Consider the following 13,215-nt stretch of genomic DNA (forward strand, 5'->3'; position numbering starts at 1 on the left):
GGTGGAAGGAACAAGGAGAAGATAACCTCGCATTGGCAATGACCTGCAAGACACACAGACACATCGTGAGACTGCACAATAACAGATGCTTTAAAAGAGCTTCAAGAAGTGTAGTGTATTGCACACCCATCAGGGGAGCCAACCGTCTCAATATGTTTAGTCGGCATTTTATAAAAGTGCCTTGGGCCTTCTATTTATCTTGAAAATTGAAGTGCACCACAACTTGAGTTCCACGTGTTTATGGTATAGTCCAGATAAAACCGGAGATTCCAGAATTCTTTAATTATCCTCTCTGGAAAAAAAAAAAGTTTTGACTCCCAACTATCGGCGAGGGAATGGGGATGGGGCTGGGGGTGGCTCCTTGTTGCTTTGGCTGAGGTCAAGGGATTTTAAAATGCCCTGCAGGTCCGGTGGTGGAAGGCAAAAGATCTCCGGTTCAGGTCAGGGCGAGGAAAGGCACGTAGGAGGGCCGCTAGGCGGAGCGCGGGGCGGGGCAGCGGCCTCAGGGCCTGCAGGGCCTCCAGCGCCATGCCTCTCCTCTGCGTGCTGCTGCGCGGCCGCCTGCAGGCCGCTCTGCTCCGCGGGCGTGCGCTCGGGTCCGCGCGGAGCTGGAGCTGCCGAGGAAGCCGAGGAGCCCCGGCCGGAAACGCGCGGGCTGGGCCGGGAGCGCGCGCTGGTGAGGAGGGGTGGGGGGCAGGGGCGGGAGCGCGCACGGGGTGGGGAGGATTAGGGCAGTTCGAGAGCGCGCGCTGGTGGGGGAGGCAGGGGCTGGAGCGCGCGCTATTGGGGGGGGGGGTGTTGGAGCGGGAGCGCGCTTGGAGGGAGCCCGGGGCTGAGCAGGTAACGGTGAGCCTGGGCCTAGCCTGCAGCGCGGGGACGAATCCATTGCGGACCCCGAGGAGGGGAGCCTGGCGCGGTCGGTGCCTCCTCTAGGCCGCGCTCGAGCCCTTTGCGGAAGGCCGCGCCCCTGTCCTGCGCGGTGGGCTCGTCCTGGCGGGAGATTTTCGGCGGGTAGGCTCTCTCGCATGCTCATTGCTTTCTGCTTTTTCCACGCCCGCCGCCATGCCCTGCTCGGAAGACGCCGCGGCCGTCTCTGCCTCCAAGAGGGCTCGAGCGGAGGATGGCACTTCTCTGCGCTTCGTGCGGCTCTCGGAGCACGCCACGGCGCCCACCCGCGGGTCCGCGCGCGCTGCCGGCTACGACCTGTTCAGGTGAGAGCCGCAGCGGGACGGCAGGAATGCAAACACCGAGCCCCGGTGCAGTCGTGGCCCCGCAGAGACCCGAGTTCACCTTGAGCAAATTCAGTAGGGGTTTGGGCGAGCGGAAAGTAAAGGGTTATAACATTTCCAAAGCGTTACTGTGCAGCGTGCGCTCCACCCTTTCCAAGTGGAAGGTCCGGATGTGCAAGGCTTGTTCTTGACCGAAGGGTGACCGTCTGCAGTGTGCACGTTAAAGTCTAGGAAAAGGGTCTATGGAAGCTGTGTACTTCTCTTATCCCAGTCCAAGGACTGGGAACTTAAGGAAGGAGCTCCAGGGCTAGCTCATGAGGTGACTCAGTGTAAAGTCACCAAGCCTAATGACCCGAATGTATGCATCTAACATTCCCTGTCTTGGGAGAAATTAGATACTTTGGCCATTTTCTACATAAGCGGGTGTTTGCTGTGTATTGGGAATGGCTGATGTTACATAAATTCCGTGTGACTGAACGTACACTTCTACCACATGCCAGACTTCCCGCGCCGTTCATTGTAAAGCCTGGTTTGGTTGGATCAGGAAGGGAGCTGCAGTAATAACAAGTCTCTTATACTCTTATACAGTAGTATTTGGTAGATGGACTTTCTAAAATCGCTTGTGATCAGCGTCCACCCCCAAGAGCTGCTCTGGGAGACCAGCTCTCTTCTGCCACTGAAGTTCACAGCCATAAGCGTGGGAGGCAGAGGGAATGCAGTGCATCTCTGCCTCTCACCTGTGTTTTAACATTTTCTTCGGGAGGTTCATTCTCATCAAGAGAAGCGTTACAAAAGTAAAGTATAGGTTTATATGCGTTCGCAGGTTCGAAGTGTGCCTAGCGGAGTGAGGGCCCATTGAGTGTTAGATGTTTGCTCTTTGGTCGGCTTTTCATATTCTTTCTATGAATTAAGTCTGCCTTCCTGCTCCTCATGCTAATTTGCCAGGCTTCACTTTCAGAGACAAAAACCACAGAACACATAGCAGAGACAATGTTGGCATCTCCCTGTTCCCCGCTCCCACATTCAGAGTTTTGTCTTCTTGCTCTGCCTAGGTGCTAGGATTAAGGGCCTGAAGCCATCTTTCTAAAGCTAAAAGAAAGTGCCTCCTACCTTGTAAGTAAACCTTTTTAGGTGAGTTAGGAATCTGCCGTAAGATTGTTTATAGGACCTGTTTATATGAAGTAATGGCACGCGTTTTATATGCATCATCATAAGAAGGAATGTTAAAAACACTTTAAAATACTTATTTGCCTTTCAGTGCCTATGATTATACAATATCACCCATGGAGAAAGCCATTGTGAAGACAGACATTCAGATAGCTGTTCCTTCTGGGTGCTATGGAAGAGTAGGTAAGTCGCTAAAGGAGCCGCTAACTACTTCTCACACCTGTCCTTTATGATAGCGTCTGTCATCTTAGTGTCGTGTGGCCACAGCGAAGAGATAATGCTTAGCCCATTTTAAAAAACTAAACATGGATTCACGTGTCTGCTTTTCCTTTTTTTGACTTTGTATTTCAAGTATGTTCTCGAGCTAATAGGATGATCACGTTGACCCAGCTGTTGGCTCTTACAACTTCACAGAAAAGTGCAGAGTTTAGGTGTTCTTTAGTTGGAGCTTTTCCAGTCTACAAATGAGGTCACATTCTTTTTCAATAACTATTTGCATAAGAAAATGGGGCCATACAGTGATGGGTTTTGGCATTTTATATTATAGGGGGGAAGCTGCCAGATTGTCTCAACCTACTGAACCTTGTCTTGGTCTGCCTCCTAGAGATTAGAGTGAGGGGCAGTCCACTCTAGAGAAAATCCTTGAATCAGTTACTGCTGAGGAAAAGGGGGCTGTGAGTTCGTGGGTTTGGATTTTTCTAGGGCATGTCACTTGTCTAGAGCGTGAATTCAAAACTTGCCAAAAATATGAATGCTTTTTGTAACTTCAAAATAAATAGGAGAGAAAAATATCAAGTCCTTGGATAAGAAACCATAACACTGCCTTGTTATGAATCTGTTGAACCTCTAGTACTTTGGCCTCCCAAAAAAGCAAAATGGGTTTTCCTGGTCTCTACCATCATTGAACTACACTAAAGTCCCAGGCCAGAAAAGCAAAGAGTTGGAAAGAGGTACCATCTTAAGAAGAGGTAGCAGCTATTGACACAGCGCCTTCTACAGGTTACTCTGAAACGTAGTTTTAGATACTAGGATTACTGAGGTGGGCCTGTTGGCCAGGCCAGCAAGAAAGCTATAAAATGTTTCCCATTTTTAGAATTAAAAATGTACAAGAGTTTGATATTTGATGCATAGCTATACATATTTTAGTTCATCAATGTGAGGGCTTTGGCCATTACTCATTGTTTCATGCATACAGGTCTCCTAACCTGAACAATGAAGAGAAGCCCCGGGTTCTCTCCTAAGCTCAGCTGTTCAGTTAGCCTGATTCCTTCTTCCCATCTAGGATCTGCATATTCAACTCTCCAGTCTTGAACCACAAGCTGGGCCAGAAAGATGGCTTAGTGAGAAAAGCACTTGTCACAAAAGCCTTGACGCAAGTCCCGTCCCCGGGGACCTGAGTTTGCAGAGTTGTCCTCTGACCTGGCCCGCCCGCGCATCAGACACTTGGGCAGTCACAATGAGCGACTGGGGGGATGGGCGTGCTTACTTTGCAGTTCATTCCAGCAATCCATAGCTTGCACCTGCAAGTCATGTGGTTGGGCTTTGAGATTGTTTTGAATTTTCTAAACTAGCCTCTCCAACTTTAGCGGTATAGTATGATAAATGCGCTCTTTAAGAATGATCTGTTGAAATTAAGATGAATATGTGAACATGAGAGGAGACCATGGTATTTAAATTATGCCAAAAATAGTGTATCGTTTCCCCTTACCATTTAAAATATCCACTGTTTTCTGATTTTGTTTTTTAGCTCCACGTTCTGGCTTGGCTGTAAAGCACTTCATAGACGTAGGAGGTAACATTTCTTTATTCTATGAAATTTTGTAGTATCCTTGCCACTGGGAATTTGTAAGTCTGAATATGCAATAGTATTGTTTGATGGTGTCTTAACTTTTAATGATCATATTATGTGAAATACATATTGTCTACTAATAGCAGGCACAGTGTGATGAAGGGGTTTTATCTTGCTGTCCTGATATTCTATACCTTACTGCAAAATTGATTCTTAAACTAGGAAAACCTTCTGTGTGACTATTGGGTTATAGTTTGCTGAACTAATAATAATAAGCAAAAGGCTCTGGAAAGGCATCTCCAGTTTGTAAGGGTTTTCTTAGCTCTGGGAGAAGGAAAGGCCGGACTTGTAAAGTGGAACAAGGTACTTTCCCCCATGTTGCTTTCCTGCATTTACCAAAAGTGTGTTCAGAAACACCTGTTACCGGTGTTGCCTTTGTGGCTGTGTTATCTAGTAGCCAGCTTTGCTACAGGTGTGGTTCCTAACCATACATTAATATGTAAAGAGTCTTCACTTTCCTGATAGGCTTCTTCACATATGAATTGATTTCGTGTATGCCAGCCTTTTGCCTGTGTGTATGTATATACACGCACTGTGTGCATGCCTGGCTCTCCCGGAGGCCAGGATGGGGCACCATCCCCCGGACCTGGGGTTGCAGGTTGTGAGCTGTCCTGTGCATGCTGTTAAAGTTAACTAACCTAAGGGCTCCTCTGCAAGACCAGCAAGTGGTGTTAATCACTGAGCCATTTTTTTGTGGGTGATAGATTAATTTTTTCTCCACCACTAGTAAAATGAGCCAATTCAAGCCAGATTAGATTATTTTAAAAGCGGGATTATTGGGAAGTTGCTCTTGGGCAAGTTCACCGGCCCCAAGGATTGAGGTTGGAGGGAAGAAGAGAGAAAGGGAGAGTGCATAGAGAGACGAGAAGGAGAGAGACCAAAATGTCTGGATTAGATAATAGGCATGTGCCCCCTAGGGGCAGGGTATCGAGGCTGGGCCAGATATGCCTTGATGTGTAAAATACGCACTTCAATCCCTTGTCCCGGGCAGGGGTCAACAACCAAACCTCTGGCCCAAAGGCCAGGCATATTAGTTTCTGATGTCTTATTGGGGCACATAGCTTGACCGTTGCCTTCATCCAGTGCTTCACTTAAGGCATGTTAGCCCTCACATATGGGTATGCTAGATTTTCTTGCAGCCATTTTTTACAGAACCATGCCTCCCAAAATGGTGTTGTTTTTTGAGATGAGAAAACTGGCTTAGAAATGTGTTTCTAACAGCAGTATTGTCACCAGTGGGTTAAAGCTACCGACGGACTTCCTGTCCTGTTTTAAGTGCTCTGTGCCAGTGTAGGGGTTAATTTAGTCCCGACCTTCTTACCTTTGATCCCGACCTTCTTACCCTTCTTACCCTGACCTAGTGTTTGGGAAGGAACTGGTGTCTCCCATGGTACCACTAGGTGGTGCTGTGGGGCAAGGCAGAGACATAGGTTTCTGATCTGTGTAGCCTCAAGGTTGATATTTATGTCCTCTCTGGTTGAGAATTCCCAGGGCTTAGTGAGTTACATTTAATTTTCAAAAAATACTTGTAGAGGCCAGAAATGATTCAGCAGTTGAAAGCACTGGCTGCTCTTCCAGGTGACCTGGTTCAGTTCACAGCTCCCTTGTGGAAGTTCAGCTGCCCGTGGCGCCAGTGCTGGAGTATCTGACGCCCTCTGTGACCTCCTCACGCACTGAATGCACATGGTGAACAGACATCGAAGCAGGCAGAATATCCATGCCCATAAAATAAAAATAAACCAACTTTTTACTGACTCAAATACGGTCACTTAGGATATACTAATTACCTAACTTAAAGTTATAAAAAATTTTTTTAATATATTTTAATGAAATTTTGAAGTTTTTTTTTTAAAGATCTATTTATTTTATGTATATGAGTACACTAGCTGTCCTCAGACACACTAGAAGACGGCATTAAATCCCAGTACATATGGTTGTGATCCGCCATGTGGTTGCTGAGCATTGAACTTAGGACATCTGGAAGAGCAGTCAGTGTTCTTAACTGCTAAGCCATCTCTTCAGACCTCAAAGGGTTTTTAAAAGGACAATCTTTGTCTGTATAATAGAAATTAGCATATCTACATCTGAGGGGCAGGAGAACTAGGTAATGTGTGTGAAGCATCCAACAGTGTTTGGCACACACTAATTCAAGTCGACAGTTCTGTCTCCTAAGGACATAGCAAATTCTTTATGTGGAAACTTCTTTTTCCTCTCCAACTTTGTTTCTAAATTTTACTCTGCTTAAAACAACTGTCTGGGGGAAAATCAGGTAGTTGGAAAGTTAGTTTGCCTGTTGCTTGGTATGAGGTTATTCATAAAATCACATTGTGGTATGTTCTTGGATACAGAATATCTAAAAAATTTCTCTTAGGTACAAGTTTATCATAGTTGGCAAGTGACGGGAGATGCTATTAGAAGCCTCGGGCTGTGAATAAGGGTCAAAAGGAAAAGTTGACTATGCAAGATTGTGTTCTGAATTCACATCTGGAAGGTGTGGAGCATTTTTACCAAAGAAGTTTCCAACAATGACGTGCCAAAGTCTTGACACAGAAAACCTTGCCTGATGTCGGTTAACCGCTGCCAGTTCCGATGCCTGGTTTTTCCACTTATAACCTGCCAAGATACTCAGTGCATTCTCGAAAAGAGAAGTGAGGACGCAGAGACAGGATCAGTCTCTGGCTTGCCTCTTTTTTGTAATAGAAGCACTAGGATTGAACCCTCGGAGCAAGTGTTCTGACCCCCTTCTTTAGTCCTCTCTTCACTTGTGGTTGTCTTGTAGGTGCTGGGAACTGAACCCAAGTCTTCTGTAAGTACAGCTGGAGCTCTTAACTGTCGACCAAGCCTCTAGCCCGTCTTTTCACATCTTCATGAGATAAAATCTCACTAAGTTACCAGGTAGGGGCCTTGAACGTGGCAGTCATCCTGTGTCAGCCTCCAGGTGGTTAGAACTGTAGGCCTTTGCCACCAGAGCCAACCTTGTTTCAATTATTTACTCGCCTGCTAGTCGAAGATTTTCACATTTTCATATTCCAGGCATATAAAATGACCTGACTCTAGAATTCCAGGCACCTATTTGAATTCTCTCAACAGGAGAACTTGGAGATGCACCGGGGAGGTATATAGTCATTTTCTAGCAACTCGTGAAAAGAAGACATTAAAAAAGAAATAATAGATAAAATGTAGGAACGTGTATGGTCCTGCAAGAATGTCCAGCCACGGGGAGACGGGAAGTAGGGCCATGGATTGTCTTTTATTTATTATATTGGCCAGCAGTTAGACTGTTGCCATCTGTCCCAGCACAAATGGACACTCAAATGTTGCTGCTAAAGTTGGGATGGCTGTGCTGCTTTTGTGGGGTGACCTAGCAGTGGCCTCATATATATACCATGTCTCCATCCTTTGACCCAGGCAGGTTTTTGTAATGTACCTGAGTTGGCACTAATGTACAAGGGTATACATTGAGAGCTTTCTGTGTGTATCCTAGCAAAAACCCATGAAAGCAACATGACTGTTTGGTGTTATGTAAGATAATATTAGTGTAAAAACATTGTCATTTCCTTTCTACATGTGTATCTAAAAGGAATGACTTGAGTTTATGCTATTTCAAAGAATAACTGCTTCTTTGGTGTGAATGTCACTTTTATTTCCTCAGAGGGTAGATAAGATGAAAGTCATACCCAAGCTGTATGAATACACAGCTTGGTCAGAGCTCAGGACGTTTCTTCTAACTATCCCTAGACCTAAGCCTGGAAGCTTCTAGCCTCTGTACAATCTAATCTTCCAAGCTGACTGATTCAGTCCAGCTTCTCTTGGCTTCTGACTGAAGTGCTCTGCTTAACGGCCTCATCATAATTAGGCAATATGTCCTAATCTTCTGGCTCCTTCCTGTTCTCTGGCTCATTCTGTCTCCATCTGTGTTAGCTTGTTCTCTCTGCAGTCTGTCTCTGTACAACTACCCTGATGAAACTGCTGTAGACACATACCATCCCTCCCACCCACTCACCCCCCTTTTTTGTTGTTTTTTTGTGACAGGGTTTCTCTGTATAGCCCTGGCTGTCCTGGAACTCACTTTGTAGACCAGGCTGGTCTCGAACTCAGAAATCCACCTGCCTCTGCCTCCCAAGTGCTGGGATTAAAGGTGTGCGACACCACTGCCCAGCTTCTACCCCCAACCCCTTAAGTAGCCTCTCTTTCCTCTGCCTTTCTTGTGTGAGTTGAGTGTATCCTACTCTGACTCATTCTGTCATATCTTTCTCTGACTTGTCACTAGATGTCACTTTCAAGCAGGGCTGCTTCCTTCTACAAACTAACCTTACCTTCTCTGTTAGGGATGAAAGGTGTGTACTAAGGGCATGTCTGTATTCCGACTGGATCATATAGACAGAAAAGGTCTTTGGATGTGATCCCTTGCCAGAGCAGCCATGTCACTGGGTTTAAATTCCTCCGCGCTTTGGGGTGGGAGAGTTAAAGTAATTATAAACTTCATTACTATAAGATCGACGTTTACCTTGTGCGTGGTGATACTGTTTGTGTAACCAGAAGAATTTGGAAGTCAAGTCAGTCCAGGTTATCTTTCACAGATTCACTTGTAATAGATAGGCCTAAGAATAAAATGTTGGAACCTCAAAGGGCTTCCATGGTGGAAAATTTCCAGCCTTCAGTGGTCATTCATTCTACCATGGAACAACATGCTCTATACGAAGGAGTTTCCTTGTTAAATACAAGCTACATCACCCTGCAGTCAGCCTCCCTCCGAAGAGTCTGAAAACAGCTGGCCCAATCTTCACATCGGTTCTTTTCCTAAGTATTAAGGACTAAACTAATAAACTGGTAAAAAGGAAACCTTATATAATATTTGGATTGGTGAAAGGTTTGTTGCTGTTCTACTAGAAAAAAATAGATCCTCAGTCTAGACAGAATGAACTGCCTTTGACACGTGTTAGATCTCCATGTTAAAAACAGAAACGGAGGGCTGTTAGCCACATTATCTGTGCTTCTGTAAACACATCAAGTTCCTGACTCCAGGACAGCCCAGGGCAAGTCTGGGGCATGTAGCTCCTGGGCCGTGGCAAAGTCTCCTATAAAGATCTATTTTACTTTATAATATCAAACAGGTACCAATTGGACAGTTTAAAATAATCTTGGGCCAGCAAGATGGCTTTCTGGATAAAGGTGCCTGCTGCTGAGCCTAATGACTTGAGTTTAGTCAGACCCACGAGGTGGAAGGAGAGCCCTGACTCAATGGTTGTCTTCTGACCTCCACACATGTGATGTTGCAACAACAGAAATTTCAAGTGAACTCATTAAGCTTACCAGCTGGAGTTTGCTGAGCGATTGTGGTTTAAAAGGGATAGGGTTGGAAATGAAATGAGGAATATATATATAAACAGTGGTTCTCTGCTGAGCATATAGCACTGACCTCCCTCTGTAGGTCACCAAGCTTTGGAGTCTTGTTTCTTTATGATTCAGTCAGAACATCAGTGGAGCTGTTGGCAGAGAAGACGTGAGGCCCTAGTCTTTCCAGTGGTAGTCATCTGAGGGGGTTGTAGGTGATGACGTGCTATGCTCAGCTTGCAGTAGGAAATGCACACCACTTGATAAGCATTCAGATTGGAAAATCGGGACACATTTTTTAAATTCTTGCATTTTAGTTAAACTTGTGTTCAGACTCTGTAGGGCCTAAGGGTGACTTTGTCAGTTGTAATCTCAGGAAGTCTTTGGCAAAGTGGTTTTGAGGTCACTGCAGACCCCTGATGAACGAAGCTAACATTGCTCTCTCCTCCAGCTGGTGTCATAGACGAGGACTACAGAGGAAACGTTGGGGTTGTGCTGTTTAACTTTGGGAAAGAGAAGTTTGAAGGTGAGTTAAGTCAATATGTTCATGGAAACATTTTGAGCTACCTGTGTCAGTAAAAAACTAACTCTAGTTCTCACTGAACAAGGCAGGTTACAGAAAATGGGTCAGTACACATCGATGGTAATCTGTGTTCTGCTTTTTCTTTGAAGTGAAAAAAGGTGATCGGATTGCGCAGCTCATCTGTGAGCGGATTTCTTATCCAGACTTAGAGGAAGTGCAGGTGAGTACCGTAAACTGTGAGTGGAGAATGCCTGGTGTGTCCGTCCAGTGGTGGACGGGGCGGCTCAGCTGATGAGCTGCAGGGCTAGTGACTGGTAGTCTTCAAGCAAGGTTAGGTCTTTAGTTTGACTCTTGATTGTCTTTCCTCAGAATGGGTCCGTGCAGTGTGCAGAGGCTCTAACTGCGGCTCCTTTCCCTTCCTCCTAATAATGTCTTTCAGGCCCTGGATGACACTGAGAGAGGCTCAGGAGGCTTCGGCTCCACGGGGAAGAATTAGAACTTTGCTGGAAGTATCAACACTGGAAACCAGAAGCTTTAACTTCGGAAGCATTTGGTGTTCTAGGAATGCAGGAAAGGAGACTTCTATCACATCACATTGGAACGATTCTGTTCCCTGGTTGATGGTCACCTGTAAGTCTGTACTGTGAGCATGGCATTGACATGCAGACTTGGTAAAACCCAGGGTACAGTTAGATTTTTTGTTATTGTTGTATTATTTAAATTATAGCTTTCCAAAAACTGTTTTTGATCGTAATTGCTGTATCACTTGTATTTTTTTTTTTACCCAATAAAGTTGTCTTTTAGCAGATACGATTTTACATAAGCTGACTGAAGAACATGGAGGCTGAGTCAGGAGGATTGCAGTGACTTAGGCTAGCCTGGGCTAGTATGAGATGCTGTCTAAGGAAAGAGGGTAGTGTTAAAAGTTACTCCTTGTTCTCTGCACTGGTGCTGTGTGACACTGGAACTTAGAAGATCTACTCACCCCAGATTTTGAACCCACAAAAGTACAATTTAGAGTTTATGGTACTGTGGGGGAGGGACTACAAACAGGAGCGGAAATGACTTAAATGTATCACTGAAAGCCTGCCCACCCAGCATGGTGACTGCTCCTTAAAGCTGTGAACCTGGAGCACACCGCGCAGCCTCCAGGCCGCTCTGTGGATCCTGAGTGCCTCAGTAGGGCCTCACCCTGTGTGACTTTTCCAGCAGTTTCCTGCCCGACACCACTGTCTGCCACCCTGATTGCTTCCCCTCACAGTCCCACTGTCTGTGAATAGAAATCTTAAAGGCCAAACGAAAGTTAGTATTAGCTACAGATTTAGGAGTGTCGGAAGATAAAACTATGCAAGGCATGCCATCCTTCAATTGATAATGTAATCTGCCGCTGGACATTTCGGCTTTTTCTGCTAGTGTAAACAAATCAACTGCCCCGCCCCGCCCTGCCACCAGGTAATTGACCTGATCATTTTAGCTGAGAAATGCACTCTTTATCATCCTAAGAAAGGCTGGCTTGGCTATCTTCCCCAAACAGAAAATAAAATAAGTTTGTGTTCCGAACTTCCCCATTTGGAGGCTGACTGTGTGTACACAGGTGTCCTGTTGCTTTTTCTAATAAGAAAAGAAAACAGAAAAGGCATAAATTAAAATTTTAGAGGTTACTTCAAGAAGTATATGTTTTAAAGGTGTCTATTTGAAACTACGTGGTTAAATTGGGGAGTTTTTTTTTTTTCCTGTAATTTAGCAGGTCTAAAGGAATAAGTCTAGTATCTATATAAGGCTATAGACAAATTAAGACTGTCTTGGTCCTAATTTAAAAATGAGTTTCTGGGGGTAGGAAAGATAGCATAGTGGTTATTGCCTCATGGTTTACCTCCTGCTGAGATTTCATTGAGCACATGAATATATGCAATACAGAGAGACACAAATGTAACTATTTTTAATTCTCTTGGAAAAGACACTGTTGGGCTTGGTAAATTCTTTTTCTTTTTTGTACTGTCTATAAATGTTCAAAAACATGGTTCAGGAAAAAGATTACATTTTTATGTGTTGTTTGAGACAATGTTTCTCTGGTAGCCCTGGTTGTTCTAGAATTTGCTCTGCAGACCAAGCTGACCTCGAACTGAAGACATCTGCCTGCCTCTGCCTCCCGAGCGCTGGGATAAGAGGCGTGTGCCACCAGCGTCTAGTTTATGTGCATCTTTTTATTATTATTATTTTTCGAGACTGGGTTTCTTTCTCTGTATAACCCTGGCTGTCCTGGAACTCATTCTGTAGACCAGGCTGGCCTCGAACTCAGAAATCCGCCTGCCTCTGCCTCCTGAGTACTGGGATTAAAGGCATGCGCCACCACGCCAGGCATATTTCACTATATTCTTAATGCAGAAAATGTAAGTTTTGAAGAAAGCCCAAATATAGAAAACGAGTTGGGAAACTTTACATTCAAGGTTAAGTTAGGTTCTTGCCAAAATATTGAATAAATTTAACAGCTCTCCCAAGTTTTTAAATCAAAGAATATGGTTCATATGTGGGAGTGAGGTCTCAGCTTCTGTGAAGACCAGACTGACCATGGCAAATACTGCCACCTTGTGGCATCTTACTAAAACAAGGCTGAACATCATTTCTAGTGTGTAGGTGCTAACATTGCTTTCACTCCAATTGTTCTCTTATTAGATGATATAAATGAAACAACTAAGGTAAAGAACTACCGCATGCGACCCTTGTGACCTAAAGGGCAATATTTAATATACTGAGTCTGAAAAATAAAGACAGATATAAGAAAAAGTAGAGATGGTGGACCTAACATGCACAGCAAAGAACGCCTGGCTAATGACAGCAGTCACTCTCAGCGGAAGAGAAGCTTAAAGACTTGAGTGGTGATGCACACCTGAGATTCAGTACTTGGGAGGTCAAGGCACGAAGATCCCAAGTTTGAGGGCAACAGAGGCGATCATGCTATGAAAACAAGTGATGTAATGATTAAACAGCAAAGGCGAAGCGCAAATAAGCCAGACTTAATGCCACCAGGGCGGTGGTTTGTCAAATGAGAGAGAAGTCAGGACATGTGACAGGAAACTGAGGAAATATATTTTGAGGCGGCAAAAGCAAATAGG

General features: G+C 45.0%; 1 protein-coding gene across 1 annotated transcript; it reads left to right on the top strand.

Moving 5' to 3' along the window:
• Window positions 1-498: 498 nt before the first annotated feature.
• Dut (deoxyuridine triphosphatase) lies at window positions 499-12,134 on the top strand. Its single transcript, XM_021153345.2, has 7 exons — window positions 499-676; window positions 1,079-1,211; window positions 2,488-2,579; window positions 4,144-4,188; window positions 10,031-10,105; window positions 10,252-10,322; window positions 10,542-12,134. Exons 1-7 carry the CDS (start codon window positions 529-531, stop codon window positions 10,596-10,598), a joined length of 621 nt encoding a protein of 206 aa, XP_021009004.1. The 5' UTR covers window positions 499-528; the 3' UTR covers window positions 10,599-12,134.
• Window positions 12,135-13,215: the final 1,081 nt, after the last annotated feature.

This window comes from Mus caroli, chromosome 2, assembly GCF_900094665.2.
Source record: "Mus caroli chromosome 2, CAROLI_EIJ_v1.1, whole genome shotgun sequence".
NCBI classification, from domain to species: domain Eukaryota; kingdom Metazoa; phylum Chordata; class Mammalia; order Rodentia; family Muridae; genus Mus; species Mus caroli.

What these genes read in the sequence shown, in the direction of transcription:
- Dut (XM_021153345.2), top strand. Translation starts at nt 529, where the DNA reads ATGCCTCTCCTCTGCGTGCTGCTGCGCGGCCGCCTGCAGGCCGCTCTG. An exon ending in TGGGCCGGGAGCGCGCGCTG is followed by an intron (nt 677 to 1,078) that starts GTGAGGAGGGGT and finishes CCTGCTCGGAAG; the next exon opens with ACGCCGCGGCCGTCTCTGCC. An exon ending in TGGGTGCTATGGAAGAGTAG is followed by an intron (nt 2,580 to 4,143) that starts GTAAGTCGCTAA and finishes TTTGTTTTTTAG; the next exon opens with CTCCACGTTCTGGCTTGGCT.